Below are 17,239 nucleotides of genomic sequence, written 5' to 3'. Positions count from 1 at the left end.
GCGGGGAGCGTCCTTTCTCCCAAGGGAGAACCCGGCCCCCGGGGTGGGTGGGGGGCGGGGGGGGGGAGGTGCAAGGGGTGATGGGTGGGGAAATCCCTCAGACTGGGGAGTGAGGAGTCAGAGAAGGCTGGATGGAGGGGGATGGGGAGTCCCACCCCCACCTCGGGCTTCATGATGTCAGACTCTGCCCGTGCCTTTCCCGGTCATGGACAAAGACCCACTGAGAGTGGGGTGGGGCTTGAACGCCCGGGTTCCAGACAAGAGAGTGGCCTGGTGCTTGGGCTTTGGGAGAGGACACGGAGATCCTAGGGGACTCATATGTCACAGCCTTCAGCATCACACCAGCCATCTTGGGGTCTTGTGCCCGAGCAGTTTAGGGGGGGCGTCTATCGTCTCTCCGGGTGTGAACTGAATGAAGGCTGTCCCTGGGAGCGGGATGTACACGTGAGTGAGTCCCACAGAGGCCTCTATCGCTGAGATCTGCACTCAGGTCTCCAGCCCAAGGGAGGACTGGGGGACCGGAGAGCATGTGCCAGCAGAAAGGAGAGGTGCTACTCAGATCCAGCTACCAGTGCTACCTGATCATCGGATCCTTCCAGAAAAGGCAGGTGTGTTAGTTTGCTAGGACTACTGTGACAAAGTCTTACAAACTGGGTGGCTGAAGAAACAGAGTTTATTGTCTCACAGTGCTGGAGGCTAGAAGTCTCCATGTCCACATGGTGTTTTCCTTATATGCAGGTCTCTGTCCAAATTTCCACTTTTTATAAGCATACCAGTCCTATTGTATTAGGACCCAACGTAATGACCTCCTTTTAATGTGATAATCTCTGTAAAGACCCTAGCACCAAATGCCACACAATCGCACTGGGGGTTAAGACTTCAACATATAAATCGTTCTATTCTATTCTATTCTATTCTATTTTGCCATGCGGCTTGTGGGATCCTTAGTTCCCCGACCAGGAATTGAACTCAGGCCACCACAGTGAAAGCACCGAGTCCTAACCACTGGACCACCAGGGAATTCCCAACGTCTAAATTTTAGAGGGACATAGTTCAGCCCATAACAGCAGGAGTTCAGATTTTTATGTGAAATACCTCTATCTTTAGATATCAGCCCAATTTTTATCTAAAACATTGCGCAGACCAAGCAAAATTGATCTCAGGGCAGAATCAAGCCTTCACAGGCCCACTCGTTGCACGTGCTCTTGAGGGGTAGCAGGTGCTTGGTCCAGCCCAGAGGCACTCTCTGCCCTCAGCCAGAGTTGGCAGCTTCAACAGCAGGCGTCTTCAAACTGTGGCCCCCAGGCCAGCAGCAGCAGTATCAGCTGGGAGCTTGTTAGAAATGCACATTCTAAGGCCCCACGCCAGACCTGCCGAATCTGCATTTTACCAGGCCCTCCAGGAGAGTCGGGTGCATGCTAACGTTTGGGTGCCCCCGCCTCACACCACTAGGACCACCTGAAGGACCGGCTAAGGTGAGAGAAGAGCACTGGTGTCATCAAATGCAATTAGCAATTTCGGGTTTCCCACCTCCCGGTATTTATTTATCAGGAGGGTCTGAGAGGCCTCCACCTCCTCTGTCAATACGAATCCTTTCCATTGATGAGGCATTTGACAGTTTCCACTCACACTCCTCCCTCTCTGAGCATCTCAACAGCCCAATGAGCTGAGTACTGTAGAGGCTTCTGTCCTTTTACAGATGAGGAAGTGGGGTTTCAGAGCAAGAGGAGGATGCCCGTGAGATCCCGCAGCTAAAAGGACGCCTAGCTCCCCAAATAGTCTTCCTCTCCCCATCCTTCGGTCTCTGTTCAGGAAAACCTCTCCCAGAGGACCAACCTCTCGTGGCTTCCGAGGCAGAAGCTGGTAGCGTATGGGACTGATCTGGCTCCCAGCTGGATTTAGTTTGGCTCCCAGGGTGTTGAGTTTTAAAAAATCAGATTCCTTTCATCAGTTGTCAATATTTTAAAAATCAGGAAATTTCACATAAAAATAAGGATTGCTACCTTCTCTTGAAAAGGCGCTCTAGCCATGTGTCGCCTGCCTGTGGGCACGGCAGCTATGCCTGGCAGCCCTCTTTAGATGGGGCCCCAGGCCTCCCCACTCCCTATCTTTTTTTTTTTTTTTTTTTAAATGATCATGCACCTTTTCTTTTTTAATTATTTATTTATTTATTTATGGCTGTGTTGGGTCTTCGTTTCTGTGCGAGGGCTTTCTCTAGTTGCGGCAAGCGGGGGCCACTCTTCCTCGCGGCGCGCGGGCCTCCTCACTATCGCGGCCTCTCTTGTTGCGGAGCACAGTCTCCAGACGCACAAGCTCAGTAGCTGTGGCTCACGGGCCCAGTTGCTCCACAGCATGTGGGATCTTCCCAGACCAGGGCTCGAACCCGTGTCCCCTGCATTGGCAGGCAGACTCTCAACCACTGCGCCACCAGGGAAGCCCCCCCCCCCCACTCCCTATCTTTATGCAACATTGAGGCCAAATGGCTGAGGCCCTTTATCATCATGCTAGCGCTGATGTGTTCTCATGGGCTAAGATGATAGTGAAATGCATCTTGCATTTCTTCTTCTATCAAAAGTGGGGAAATCAGATAAATTGAGAGGGATACAGTTTTCAAGAAGAAAGGGAGGGAATTCAACCCCTTATGGAGATGAACAGCGTTGTCCTATGTGTCTCCTATGCAAAGTATGTCGTTATTGAGAGAATACAAGTGAAGATGCTCATGTGAAACAAATCCATCACATCTCACTCATTTGCTTCACCTAGTGGTCCCTGAAGGCCAGAGGTTCTCAAGTGTTTTGGTCTCAGGACCCCTTTATACTCTGAAAACTTATTGAGAACTTCAAAAACCTTGTGTTCTAGTGAGTTATATCTATAGGTGCTTAATCTATTAGAAACTGAAACTGAGAAATTTTTAAAGCACAAGATACGCAAGCACACGATCCACCAGCCGTCAGAAGGACGACGTCCTCACACGTCATGGGGCCTCTCTGTCCACACACGAGGGAACGAGAGTGAGAAAGACGGGAAACATCTTAGTAGTTTCCACCTTGTGGAGCCCTGGAGTAGTCCCCAGACCTTACTCTGAGAACCCTTGCTAGGCATGTGAATTTACCCCTGTTTTAAGAAGATTGCAAGGAGGAAACTTTAAGTTTCATTCCCTGCTGTTGCAACATAAATTCGAGGTCTTTTGAAGTGGGGAAAGATGGGGAAGAACAGAAACCAAATATCCTTCAACAAGCTTCCTTGCAACCCTCAGTACACACCAACCCCGCACACCCCACCGAGCACTGGCCCTCCCAAGACAGGGGCCACAGCGAGCCTCTGGCAGAGGCCTTTGGCAGGGAGAAAAGACAACGGACTCTGGTTTGGAAAATAAGAGCCAGAACCGGCCATTTTATTCCAAGACCGTTCACTGAGGGCTGGAGGGTAGCAGGAACAAATAAGGGACTGGGGGCAGGGCGGCAGGGGTTGCTCTATGTTCTGCAGCATAACCCACACCCTCCTTTACCACAGCAGCCGCAGCAGAATACGCACATGGGGATGTGGGTGTCTCGTCTCAGCCTCTGGAGCACGGGCTGTGGGAAAGAAAGGCAGTGAGCGGGGCGTAGGCATGGGAAGGCATGCGAGGCTCGGAAGGGAGTCCCAGGGGACCTCACCGTCAAGCCAGCTGCGTCTCCAGCTGTGTCCTGGGTCTGGAGGTCTGCGAGCTGTCTTGTCTGTGAAAGCAAAAGGGGAATTGAGGACGGCAGGGCCCCGGCAGAGCTCTCAGTCTCGTTCCCACCGACCAGCTCCTCCCCAGGGGTTGGCGTCCACTGGTTCAGCTGCAATCCTAGGAGTGGCCTTACTTTCTGGCCTTTCCGCACCTTCCCACGGGTGGCTCTCCTGCCTACAAACATCCCAGATCTGTCTCCTCTCTCCACAGCTGCTCACTCTTCCGTAGCACTCTCCTTGGCCTGGATGTCAGTCCCTGCCTGTATCTTGCCCCTTACAACCCGTTCCCCATGTGTTATCCGTCAGATCTCGGCTTAAAAGCCTGCAGGGCTTCCCCTGTGCTTGGAGGAAGATCAGCGTTTGCACAGTTGCCCACAAGACTTGGCATGGCCACCCCTCGGTCTCATCTCCAAGCACCATCTCCTTCCCTTAACAAGCCCTCTAGTCCTCGGGTACACCATGTTTGCCCCACCTTGGTCTTGGCTGGCTGCCCCCTTCTCTTCCCCCCAGTCATAGGTCAAATAACATTTTCTCACAAAAAAGCCAGCCCTTGATGCCATCTAAAGAAGCCAACCCTCATCATCACTCTCCCACCATCTTTTATGTTATTCACGAATAGCATTTACTAAACACAAGTGTTTACTTGTTTTAAGCTCACTGACTAATTTCCCTGACCAGGATGCAAGCTCCACGAGAATATTCTTCTCTCATCTGCCTTGTTCACTGCTTAGTCACCACTGTCTAGAAGAGGACTTAACACAGAGCAGGCCCTCAATAAATAACTGTGGAATTAGATCAGGGCCCCCAGTCCCTGCCACTCAGTACCCCATCTCTGCACTTCGAGCAGCTGCCCATCCCCCTTTGCTTGCGCTGAGCTCTGGCCCGTGCTGGGGTCTCCTGCTGCCCTCCGCTGACCCCTCCCAGGGGCCTGGTTCTCCGTTGCGATTCTGGCTGCCCTCCTGGGCCCAGACCCTGTGGGCTCTCACCTCGGGTGGGAGAACGAGGCCACTGGTCAGGCTGACCAGGAGGAGAAGCAGGAGGCAGGTGGCCCGGATCTGCGTGTTCAGTGCCATTGCGCCGTCCGTCTGGCTGTCCTTCTGTTACGTCTAGGACTTGCTCCGGTGTCTGGGAGCCCAGTTACAGTTGCTTTTATGGGGCCTCCTGGGGGGGGGGGGCGGGGAGGCTAAGCCCCCTCCCCTTTGGCCCAACTCATTTCCAAGAAGGTGGTGGCGCCGAAAAGGCGGGAGAGATAAGCGGGAACAGTGACGGGGAACAGGGTTGTGTCACCCTCAGCCAGCAGAGGTGTGTCCAGGAGGTGGGACAGACGCGACCACAGACACACGCCTCTTGCCAGCCACCTGGGAAACACTTTCCCCGACATGACATTACCCTGTTGATTTCAGAAAAAATTCCACCTTTTGCCCCAGCAGCTGAACTGGTCGATGAGCACGAGTGAGGCGCCCTCCTTCCCCACCCTTCCCCGGCCTCCTCATTCACATGCCATATGGCTGTCACTTGCCGGGGAGGGAACACCGTGACGGCCACGTGCAGGAGTTTGTGTCGACAGGAGCCCCCAGAACACGTATGGGGCCTTTTTTTTTTTAAGATTTTTTTTTTGATGTGGGCCACTTTTAAAGTCTTTATTGTATTTGTTACAATATTGCGTCTGTTTTGTTTTGGCTTTTTGGCCATGAGGCCTGCGGGATCTTAGCTCCCCGACCAGAGATGGAATCCGCACCCCCTGCATTGGAAGGCAAAGTCTTAACCACTGGACCGCCAGGGAAGCCCCACCTGTAGGGTTTTTCAAGTGTCAGAAACTTAAGATGTGGCCCTGGTATCTGGGAAATGTTCCTGCGAACTTTTGGCCAAAAAAGACAGTGGTGACGGTAATAGCTAACATCTGACTGCACCTTATGAGCCGGCAGATGTATTGACTCACTTTTGGGCTAACTCAGCCTGTGCCACCTATCCTATAAGCAGCTCCTACCTGACCCATCCTGGGCTCTGCTCTGTATTCAGGGTGCTAGCTGCCTTCTCAGCCCCCGACCTCAGGGGCCAGGCTTCCTAGATCCTGCTCCTGAGAGAGGAGCCCACCATGCCCACCTGAGACTTACTTTCTTCACTTTTCAGGAGAGGAGAAGGCAAAGATGAGGGCACTGCCCAAGCTTGGTCAGCCAGACGCAGTCGGGACTTCAGCCTGGGCAGCCTGACTAGGGCCTGTGCCCTCATCACCAGGCTTTCCTGCCTCCCAGAAAACACAGGAGGGCACGGTGGGTCTGCTGGACCTGGCTCATATGGCTCAACGAGCAGACTGTGCACGTCCCATCCCAACTCCAAACTCAGGGGCATCGTGTTGGCACCTTGAAACCCACTGTGGTGGGAGTACTCACACCACAGACGTTGGCAAACACTACAACCCAGGCTTTCCTTCGGAGGGCCGGCTCCCTGCCCACCATGGGAAGGGGAGCTAAGCCGAGGCTGCCTGACTGCAGCAACCTCATTGTTACCCACGACCTGAACCATCTTAGAGCGCACACGGCCCAGGGGAACAGCAAACCTTGACTCCAGAGATGGCCTCTTTGGCCATTTTCCCTCTCCGACTCACTCTAGGGCCATCCAGTGTTAACCCTACGAGCCTGGGGATGGTGCTGTCAAGGAATGAACTCTTCTTCCTGGCCCCGAACTGCTGCCAGGGCCCACTCAAAAAGCACAAAAATGGGGAGCCCTTGGGAAGTAACGCTGTTCCCTGCCATTTGCCTCCCCACTCACTCTCTGTTAGGCTCCTCCGGCTGCACACAACCTCACTCTCAGACAGAGGGGTGGCCAGGAAAGGAGACAGGGCTCTTGGAAGGAAGAAACCAGCTGGGGGCATCTGGGATGGGTGCGGCGTGGCGAGCTCAGTCAGGTGGCCAGGCCTAGATGCTGGGAGCGGCGGGAGTTGCACGGGGAGACACGGCAGCACCCCCAGCACCGCCAGGCATCACTGCATCTCAGCTCAGGCCAGGTTTCATCACCAACCAGGGGCAGGGGTCACAGCACAGGCGCCAGAGTTGCAGTGCAAGGCGACAGGCTGACGGGCCAAGCCTGGCTTCCTGGCCATCTGCCCTCCCTGGGGGTGGGGGGGCTCAAGGCCAGGCCCCACCATTGGCTGGTACAGAGGGGAGGGCATCAGCCCAGAAGAGCAGGGCCAGGAGCCAGTCCTGTTTAGGAACTGGTGACACGGAAGACCCCAGCCTCTCCTCCAAACACATGGGACATGTCCTTGACCCTGGCTCCCCCTGTCCCCCACACCACATACGCAACACCTGGGGCCTCCACGAGGCTATTCATTCCTTAATTCCTTCATCCACACAACCAACAGACTGGGTACCAGGCGGTACCGGATGGCAGGGACCAGCACACAGCCACGAACACAAGAGTGAGGCCCAGCCCTCAGGAGCCCTGCACAGACCCCAGACTCCCTCCCCACACCTGAGATGGACAGATACACAGACAGACAAGGCGGGGCCACATGGGGCCAGTTTATTGCAGTTAAATACCTCTCTCTCTCTCTATTTTTTTGTCCATTTTTTCCATAAAGAAAATTAGAACACACTCACACACCCAAAGGGGAGCAGGGTTCCAGAAACAAGAGGTGGGGTGGGACATGGCCTCCCTGCGTAGGTCCAGGCCCCAGGGCTGGCCCCCCAAAGGCTCCCCTCCTTCCCATAAGCACCCTGTCTCAGTACCTCTAGAGTCCAAGGAGGCAGTGGGGTATGGCAGGGGCTCTGTCCTCCTCCCTCTTGCCTCCAGGTGAGACCACTAGAAGTGCCAGGGCTGAGTGGGGGCCGGGAGAAGGGAGACAGACGGGCAGGGAGGATATTGTTTCCAAGTTGAGGAGAGCAGTGGGCGCTTATCCACAGAAATGCATTATTTCTCCCCATTTTTTGTTAAAAATCTACTATAAAAAAACGCAGCTGGGGGAGGGGCGTCTGTCCCTCTCTGTGCTAAGGGCTGGGGAAAGGGACGGCAGGGGCCCGGAGGCGGCCCCCGCCGCACACACGGGGCGGAGGGCGTCACTGCCGGGCGCTCTCGCCCACCATCTCCAGGTTGTGCTGCTGCAGCTGGGCGCGGAGCACGGCGTTCTCGTTCTTCAGCTCCTCGATCTGCCAGACACGACGGGGCACAGGCAGCCAGGGCTGGCTCCCCGCGGCTCGGGGCTCCCGGGTGCGCCCCGCCCCCCTCCCAGCCCTGCCGCTCACCTGCTGCCTCAGGAGCTCATTGTCCATCTGCAGCCGCTCGGCCTCCTTGAAGGTCTCCTGCATGCGCTGGTTGGTCTGGCGCAGCTCCCGGATGTAGTCGCAGGCCTTCGACAGGATCCCTCCTTTACTCTGGGGGGTGGGCATGAGCATCAGCGGGCACCGGCCGCCGGCCGCCGCCCACCGGCTCAGCCCCGGACGACTCCCGCCTCTGGCGGTCAGGCAGACTCTGCGCAAGGGGGTCGGGGGACGGGCCGCCACAGCACTGAGGGCCCGAGGGCACTCACCGCTCCTGTCTTGCTATTATCTGCGTTACAATCTGGAATGATTTTTGAAAGCTGGACGATCCAGTTGTTGATCTTGTCCCTCCGCCTCCGCTCCACTGCAGCAAGAACAGCAAGAACAAGGCTATGTTCACAGCACTCCCTCTGTGCCGGGCGATTCACCTCCTAAGGCAGATGCCATGAGAGCCGAGGCCACCCAAGGTCACACCGCCAGCAAGTGCGGGGCTCCGATCTGAACCCAGGCAGCTGGCTCCAGCCCACTCCACGTCGCTCCTCAAGAGGAACCCTCAAGTGCCACACGTACCTAAAGGCAGAATCGACAGCTGGGGGGCTGCAGGGTTCGCTTTGCTTACCTGCCCAGCGCGTTTTCAAAAATTTGAATCAACATTTAAAAATTAGGAAACTTCACCTAACAATTGGCCTCTTTTGAAAACTGGAGTTGTGGCCACAGTGGGCACGTGTTCTTGGCAGGCAAGAATGAGCCAGAGCCCTTTACACAGGACCTGGGCACCCCTCTCTAGTCCCCACGGCCCCTGCATTTGATTCTCCACGGTGCTCGGGTCTCCCCAAAGCTCTGGGCCCCATGATCCCATTTCTCTTTTCATCTTTAAAATCACGGTCTGACCACGTCTCACCTCCACTGGAAGTCCTCTTCCAGGGCCCCCGCAGCAAGTCTCAGCTTCCCCGGCTGGCACTGCAGCTCTCAGGGGCCTGGCCCGTCAGGGCACGGCACTGGGTCACCCAGAAAGAAACGCTACGAACCCTCTCTTGAAGACCAGGTTTGACAAACTACTGGCAGATTTCACTTGAAAAGTCCAGATTTGTGATTTATTTCATAAAACACCACAACCTCACTGTCTGCTGAGTTGCGGGGAAGCTGCCCCCTTCAGGCAGGACTCGGATGTGTCTTCGCCCTGCCTTCTCATCGGGCCTGTCACGACCTATGACGGCGGCCGGGGGTCTGCCTGCGCGGCAGCCTGAGACCCCTGGTTTGGGGCTCACTGAACAAAGCTATCCCAGCCCTTCGTACTAGGCACGTGCTGGGGACACACAAGAAAGCCCAGCTGCCCCTGCGACTCTCACCCACACTCTCATCCCCCTGCCAGGGCAGCCCACGGACAAATGCAGGTGGTGTCTAGAGAGGAGCGGGGACTGTAGGTGGGACCTGGCAAGGAGGGCAAAGGGGTATTTTCTCAGGGCTGGGAGACCGGGGGAGAGGTTGGGTGAGCGTGAGAAAGATGGGGTGAGCCAGAAGCATGCCCCTGACTCCTTTCCTCCGTGGAGGCCAGCCCCACCCCTCGACCCAGCTGCTCCCTCAAAGGATGGGCCTGGCCGCTAACAGGCACATCCAACTGTCTTCTCCGGGCACTTGCTCTTGCCCACTCGCTGCTGACCGGTCCTGCCAAGTACCCCCCACTTTGGCCTCGGTGACAACACCCTCGCACGTGGACTCGCTTCCTCCCTCACTCTCCTCTCTTTCCGCCGAAACCTCTCCCTACCACGGTAAGAATGGTGCCCAGTATTGAGCTTTGCCTGACCCCGGCCCCGGGGTCAGCGAGGGCACAGACCTGGGCCCCATCACTACCGCGGTGAGTGAACCTTCCCAGCGAGGACGACCCTGTCTTACGGTCTTTGGGGACTCTGTGGCCCAAAACAGCAGTGGAGCTAAGGGTCCGCCCAGGCCTGGCAGCACCGCCCACCACGTCCCTCAGCAGCGCGCTCCATTCTAGGGGTCCAGCTGAGGAGCTCGAGAGGAGATGGCTGCTCGGTTCCTTCCGCTACCCTCCCGCAGCCCGGCATTCTTGAGCCTGGGCACCGCGCTGCAGCCGCATCCCCCACACACTCCTCACTTCAAGCCGCGGGGGACAGCAGTTCGCATTTGCTTCTTCAAAACTTACTGCCTGCCCTACTGTGTGCAGGGCACTCCGCGAGGCTGAAGTCCACGGCGGACTCAACCTCTGTCCTGCTGGCACTCACAGCACCAGCGTGACATGCACGTGAACACGAGACACCGACGCCACAGGACTGTGTGTTATAACTGAAGACTGTATCGAGGGCCTGGGGAACGCCAGGGTGGAACGATGCATTCTGCATAGAGTGAGGTGGGGTATATCTTCAGAGAAGGATTTAGAAAGGAAACATTTGGGCTGGTTTCTGAGAGGAAGGACATCAGGCAGACAGGCATCAAGAAACCCAGAAACGGTGATATGGAAACACCTTGGAGGGTGCTGGGGGTGGCGCAGGGTGGCAGGAATAGATTGTAGAAACAGGTTGTGAAGCCCTGAATGCCCTGCTAGCAGGTCTGGACCTTGTCTTCTCTTCCCCTAGGGGTCTAGGCCCTCGAGTCTAGGGCCTTTCTTGGCAATGTGGTCAGGCCTGTGGCTTGGGAAGACCACTTCGGCACAATTGAAATGGAGGAAGACCAGTCAAAACCAAGGCCATGTCCACTCCTCAGAAGGCTTAAGTCACACCTATACAACGTTTAAAACACAATTTAGAAGCAAAATCTGCCAGGACTAATGGGAGAAATGGGCAAATCCACAAATGTAAGACATCAACACTCCTCAGCAATTGACAGGACAAGTAGATAAAAAAATGAGGATAGAAAACCTGAACACTGTCAGCCAACCTGACCTAGCTACCACCGACGGAACACTCCACACACAGCAGCAGATACACTGTCTTTTCAAGCACACACAGAAACTTTCACCAAAATAGACCATATTTGGGGCCGTAAAAGTAAGTCTCAACGAACTTCAAATAACTGAAATTATATACATAGAATATGTTCTCTGACCACAACAAAACTCACTTAAAAATCAGTAACAAAAAGATAGCCAGAAAATCCATAAACATTTGTAAGTTAAACAACACACTTCCAAATAACCCATGGATCAAAGAAGAAATCATAAGGAAAACTAGAAATATTTTTAATTGAATGACAAGAAAGCACAACCTATCCAAATGGGATATAGCTAAAGCAGCATTGGACTGAAATTTGCAACTGTAAAGGCTTAAATTGAGAAAAAAGAAAGGCTTAAAGTCATCTTAAGAGGCTGGGGGAAAACCCCCAGCAGATTAAACCCAAATTAAGCAGAAAAAATAAATTAGTAACAGTACAAGTGGAAACCGATGAAATAGAAAAAGCAACTCAAAAATCAGACTTGATATAAAGACCTGGATTTCTGGCTTCTCAAGAGGTTCTGGCAGCAGTGGGCCCAAATTCTGACACAGCAGCGATGGCTGGCACCATGAGGCCACCCTTCAGGCAGGACAGACACGCAGACCCCAGTTCTCCACAGGGATCACCACTCCCCTTTCTGCCACACCAAGTATCCTGACTCCCTCAGGCCCCTGAAGCATCTGCGGCCCAGAGATGGGCCCCTGTGGCACCAAGAAATGTGGGAAAGAGGGAAAAAGGAGACAGAGCTGATTTGAGGTCCACTTCGGTACAGCGTCTCAGGGCTTGTGGACGTGAGGGAAGAAGAGGGCAGAGTTGAAGTGGCCTGGCTCTCAAGTCTGGCTGGGGTAATCATGACAGGTGTGCCTTTTGCTGCTCTGGAAAAGGGAGGCTTTGGGAAGGAGGGACAGAAGGTTCTGTCTTGGACAAGTTGAGTGTGAGGTGTTTCAAGGACAACCAGAAATGGAGATTTTGAACGGGCACTTCAAAATATGGGTGCAGAGGGGCTCCAGAGAGATGGAGCAGAAAGACAGCTTTGTGCAGTGCAGGGGGCGGGGGAAGCCCTGGGAGGACATTAGGGGGCAGTCTCTCCTTTTTGCAATCACATACTTTTCCGGATAAAGCTCGCAGACGCTCTCCCGGGAGAAACGACAAACACCGACAACCGGGGATAGGGTCTCGGGGATACTGACCATCCCTGGGCCTGATGTTTCACCCTCCTGAGACCGCTAGAAGAAGGGGCTGGACCTCAAGAAACACTAACAGCCAAAGCACTTTCCAAACCTCGCCCATCGTGAAGAGTCACCTGGGGAACTTGTTGAAACACAGACTCGCAAGCTCCCCCTCCGACCTACCCATTCAGCACCTCGTGAGGACAGCCGTGAATGGGAAGCCCTGCTCTCAGGAGCAGGCTGGAAAGGAGAATCAGAGCAGGTAGAGCAGAAAGGAACATTCCCGAAAGGAGGGGAACGGGCAGGGTCAGATGCTTGGAGCGCAGACGGGAAAGGAAGCCAGTGGATTTGGCAATGAGGTCATCACGAGTGACCTTAAATAGAGCCGTTTTGATAGAGAAATGAGCCAGACTGCCAAGGGTACAGGGAGGCCAGGCAGAGGGTGGGTCAAACACTCTGCAGGTTAGGAGAGAGTGGGCAGGCCACAGCTGGAGGGTAAGGGCAAGGTCACGAGCGAGACTGATTTTTACAGGATGAGGAGGAGTCAAGACTTTGGAGCTGGATTAATCCAGTGACAGGCAGAGTGAGAGTAGGGTGGAGGGTGGCTGGCTGGTCTCCTGAGAGAGTCGTTAGCTGCAGTCTTACCAGATGGCACACCACCCTGCTGGGGGCTCACGACTCAACGTGCTGCACCCTCACTATGAGCCTCTGGGGTAGTCGTGTGAACGCATTCTTAAGAGGACTAAACAGGCGCAGAGGTTAAGAACCAGCCTAAAGTCATACGACCAGTACGCAGTAGAGCCAGGACTGCCCAGGCAGCCAGCTGGAGACCCCTGCAACCCGTCACACCCAAAACCAAGCTCACACTCACCCCTTCCCTTTAAATGAACCTGACCCCATCATGAAAGCCAGATTCACGAAATCCTGATTCTGCACCTTGTGCTCTTCTGCCCCACAGCTCGGGCCCCCACGAGCCCCGTTCAGGACCCGCCCTGTCTGAGGCCCACAGCTGCAGTCACCTCTTGTTTCCCTAGCCTCTGGTGCCCCATCACCCTCACCATCCAGCCTCCACACACAATCCCTCTGCTTACTTCCCCTCGAAGCAGAATAAAGATCTAGGAATGGGGACCCTGGGAGGGCCTCTGACAAGGCCCCACGTGATCTGGCCCTGGCCAGGCCACCCAGGACTCCACCAACTTCCTCTTATCTTTCCTGAAACCTGCTCTTCTTCAGACACACCAAGTCTGTTCCAGCCCAGGCCTGGGTGTTTGCACTTGCTTGTCCCTCGCTGCCTGGGACTCTTCCCATTCAGGCCCCTGCTCAAGCGTCACTTCTAGAGAGGCCTACAGAGCACACTGCCGCCATAACCCTCCATCTCCTTACCCGGGCTCATCTTCCTTCACGTGACACATGACTTATGTTCCCTGACGTCTTATTGTAGCTTTCTGTAGTTTCTGTCTCTCCCACCAGAATGAACACCCTGTGAAAGCCAAGGTGTCTGTTCCATTATCTGCAGCTGTATCTGAGGCCTAGAACAGGGGCTGGCACACAGTACGTATGTGCTGAATGAATGCCTGAACTCACTGAGCAGCTTAGATCACAGCCGCGTAAGCCCACCCCTCAATCAAACACCTTTAGGACTCTCAGGCCCTCACCCTGACGTTCAAGGCCTTCCTTGACCCTCCCAACTCTCTCCTCCCAAGCACTCCACATAGAACCTCTGCTTTAACCAAACCAGCACCCACGAAGCAACCTCACTCCACCCTGCTTTCCTGTGCTTCCCTCTGCTGGACAGGCACTCCCAAAGGCCACCTCCCTGGGGGAAACGTCACCTGATCCCCCAGTCAGTGTTCAGTCAAACAGCCTGAACCACTCTGAGCTTCCTGGACACTCCAAACTAGGCCCCAGACCTGGCACGGGGCATGTACTGCCCAGCTTAGTATCCACCTTCAGGAAATATCTGCTGAATGATGGCTATTTGGGTGGAAATGTCCCCTGCACATGCTCTGGCCTCAGCCAGAGACATGGACTTCTTGCAGTTTCATCTTCAGATGTGCTCCTTCTCAGACCAGAACTACTTCTGGGAGCTAGGCTGGCAGGGGCATGGGGGGCTTGAGCAAAATAGCTGCTTCGTGGGAAGGCAGGTCCAGGCGAGCCAGACCAACCCAACTTTCCAAGAGGAGCAGGAAATCCATACACGAATGAGCAACTTGCCATTTAAAATATTAGTAATTAATTCAAAGTCACTAGCCAGGCTGATAAACACGCTGCAGCTCACGCCTCCTGCCTGCTTGCTCCTGACAGTGAACCTCCACACTTCCGCTTTTCCAGCATTCGACAAGCACCTCTCACGCACTTGTCGCATGCCTGCTGATCTGCGACTCCAAGCACCGGGCCAGGCTGTGCCCGTGAGGCCCAGCAGCTCCACCCTGACCTCACCTTCATTATGCTGAGCTCTCCTTCTCTCATCCCGTGGTGTCCTGGTTCCGTCGATTTTCCTAGAAGAGAATAGAAAAAATAGGCGCGTGTTACCTCCAGCCCATTGGTCCAAACGTTTATTGAGGAGTCAGACTTAAAAATGATCTCTGCAATACATATCCATATGCAGAGAGAGAAAGAGAAAAATGAGAGAGAGAGAGAGAGAGAGAGAGAGAGAGAATGTGGTATTTTCTTTACTTAAACCAAAGAAACAAAAACCAACCAAAAAATATACCAATTGCCTGCTGTGTACTCAACTGCCTGGCTCCGATTCCAGAAACACATTCCCTTCCTTGGGCCCCCACACCAGGCCCTCCCAGTGTCCCCTACTCCTGGGACCAGGTCTCCTGCACATACGGGGAGTAGGGGTGTGTCCGGGGTGCAATTGTCCTCTGCGTTCCTGTCTGAAGCACGTCCTGGGGCGTCATCATGACATAGAACTGGCCTGCAGGAAAAGTAGGGGTTAGTGCTAAAACTGGTGACAGAGTCGGAACTGGCTGGGGGAGCTTCCCTCCCTGCTAGGCCTGTTGCCTCCCCTGCCTTCCGCCCTGGCCCCTTCCTTCCTTTACCTCCAGCCTGCAAGCTCTGCTCTGTGGTCTGTACGGACACAGCCGTGGTATCTCCCACACTGGACGCTGGGAAATAGGCAAATCGTGCCTCCCCACTGACAGCCTCAGCTGCCGGGCTGCCACCATTGCTGAAGGGATTTTGGATTACAGCCTAGGGAGTAGGAGGACAGAGGCCACCCTTAGCCATCTTTGTTCCCCAATCCATCCCCTAGTTGCCATATTTGATGTTTACTGCATTCTCTAGGGAGAGTGGGGTACCCCTCTGTGTGTGCCACTCTGCCCTGTGTCTCACAGCCCTGGAACTCGACAGATACTCAGCAATCACTTAGTGAACTAACCCACTTTTAACTCTTAGAGACTTTCCTGTTACCGTGATCCCCCTTTCACAAAAAAAAAAAAAAAAAAAAAAAAAAGAGGTTCCAAAGGTCTTGCCCCACGTTTCACGGTGCAGAACAGAGATTCCACCTGAGGGCCTGAAGGCAGCATCTTGGTCCCACGTGCCCCAACCCCTGAGGCTCCCCAAGAACAGAGTCAGTGTCCCTTCTCCATCCCCCCAGGGGTTGCTGGGCACCTACCAGTGGGAAGGGCGCTGCGGGACCTGGGGGCACAGAGGCAGCAGCGGGGCCGGGGCGCTGGGTGGCCCCATCCACACCCACCTGGGTCACAGCCTGCTGCCCCCCCGCGAAGGCAGCCGTAGACACGACGCTGACGGCGCCTGCTGTGTCGCCCTGGCCGTCCAGCTGACCATCAGTCACCTGGACTACGCGGTATGTCACCTGCAGGGGGCGGCAGAGAAGGAAGACCCGCGCTGGGGCCCGGGTAGGGGCCAGGTCCGAGCCCCTCCCAGTCCGCCCACTCTACCCGGGGCTCAACCCTCCACTTGCCCGCCGGTCTCCGAGCCCGCAGGCTCACCTGTCCTCCATTATTCTCTGTGCGGAATTGGTACTGGATGTTGTGGTCGCCGAACGCCGCCTGCTGGACGCTGGCGATGGCCACCGCCGTCTGCTCCTCCGCCCCAGGGCCGTCCCCGCCTGCGGTCGGAGGAGGGTAGGGGGGATGGTCAGAGGTGGCGCGGGCCCGGGCGCTCCCAGTGCCCTCGCGGGCGCAGGTCGCGGCCCCGGTGGGCCCCGCGACCACTCACCTTCCTGCAGCTCGACGCCCTCCTCTGCCTCGGGTCCCTTGTCGTGACTGCGGGGAGGACGGGAAGAAGAGAGGGTCAAGGTTGCCCGCGCCCCCGCCCCTTCGCCCAGGTGCAGGGCCCCCATCCCGCCCGCCCCAGTCTGGGGCTGCGGCACCGCCAGGTCCGGGGGCCAGGGATATTCGCGCGGGTCCTCCCTCCCTCGCGGCCTCCATTTTGAGCTGGGCCCGGCGGCCGCTCGGGATCATGGCGGCCCGGCCGCCAGGCCGAAAGACCGGGGCCAGGGCGCGCGGGGGCGCGGACGGGCCGGGCTCCCTTACCTGGCGGCGGCAGCAGCAGCGGTAGCCGAGGCAGCAGGATCCAGACCCGGGTCCAGCATGTCCATGGGGGGGGTGGGGGCGGGGGGGGCGCCGGGCCCGGGGGGGTGGGGAGGGGAGGGGAGGGAGGGAGGGGAGGGGGCGGGCGGCCGGGGGGGCCCCGAGCCCGGCGCTCACGCCGCGCGGCAGGAGGGGACGGAGGAGACACGGGAGCCGCTCGCGCTGATCACGGGGACAAACAGTGGGGTCATGTGAGGAGGAGATGCCGCCGCCGCCGCCGCCGCCGCCGCTGCTCCTGCAGCCGCCTCCGCCCTCTCGCCCGCCGGCCGGCTCCCGGCGGCTCTAGGCTCCGGGACGCAGCGCAGCCGCCCCCCGCCCGCTCTACGCGGCCCTCGGGCCTCCTTCCCTGAGTAGCCGCCGCCGCCGCGACTTTTTTTTTTAACCCGGCCCGCCCTGGATGGCCGCAGCCTCTCCCCTGGGTCGCCGGCTCGCGCGTCCGCCGCCCGGCCTGGCCCAGTGCGGCGGCGGATCGCTGCTGCAGCCACCGCCGCTTTCTATTTTTTCCCCCTTTTTTTTCCTCCTTTACTTGAGCTGCGCGCGCGCGGCGGCGGCGGCGCGAGCCCGAGGCCGACGCGCGCGGGGGGAGGGCAGC

General features: G+C 56.4%; 2 protein-coding genes across 3 annotated transcripts; both read right to left on the bottom strand.

Annotated features, from left to right (window-relative positions):
• Positions 1-3,364: 3,364 nt before the first annotated feature.
• Positions 3,365-4,822, bottom strand: HAMP (hepcidin antimicrobial peptide). The gene is made up of 3 exons (XM_068528668.1): positions 4,698-4,822; positions 3,657-3,716; positions 3,365-3,575 (listed from the first exon to the last, which is right to left on the bottom strand). The coding sequence occupies exons 1-3, from the start codon at positions 4,782-4,784 to the stop codon at positions 3,474-3,476; spliced, it is 249 nt and encodes an 82-aa protein (XP_068384769.1). The 5' UTR covers positions 4,785-4,822; the 3' UTR covers positions 3,365-3,473.
• Positions 4,823-7,206: 2,384 nt separating this feature from the next.
• On the bottom strand, positions 7,207-17,178 carry USF2 (upstream transcription factor 2, c-fos interacting). 2 transcript variants are annotated; one of them, XM_068528610.1, is made up of 10 exons: positions 16,591-17,178; positions 16,274-16,320; positions 16,045-16,163; positions 15,708-15,908; positions 15,133-15,283; positions 14,921-15,008; positions 14,525-14,583; positions 8,237-8,331; positions 7,953-8,081; positions 7,207-7,856 (listed from the first exon to the last, which is right to left on the bottom strand). In XM_068528610.1, exons 1-10 carry the CDS (start codon positions 16,653-16,655, stop codon positions 7,767-7,769), a joined length of 1,044 nt encoding a protein of 347 aa, XP_068384711.1. In that variant the 5' UTR covers positions 16,656-17,178; the 3' UTR covers positions 7,207-7,766. The 2 variants fall into 2 exon arrangements, with proteins under 2 accessions (XP_068384711.1, XP_068384712.1); XM_068528611.1 differs by having other exon boundaries at positions 15,789-15,908.
• Positions 17,179-17,239: the final 61 nt, after the last annotated feature.

Source organism: Eschrichtius robustus, chromosome 19, assembly GCF_028021215.1.
Source record: "Eschrichtius robustus isolate mEscRob2 chromosome 19, mEscRob2.pri, whole genome shotgun sequence".
Classification (NCBI taxonomy): Eukaryota; Metazoa; Chordata; class Mammalia; order Artiodactyla; family Eschrichtiidae; genus Eschrichtius; species Eschrichtius robustus.
The sequence above is the reverse complement of the archived record's forward strand: the minus strand, read 5'-3'. Positions and strand labels throughout refer to the sequence as shown.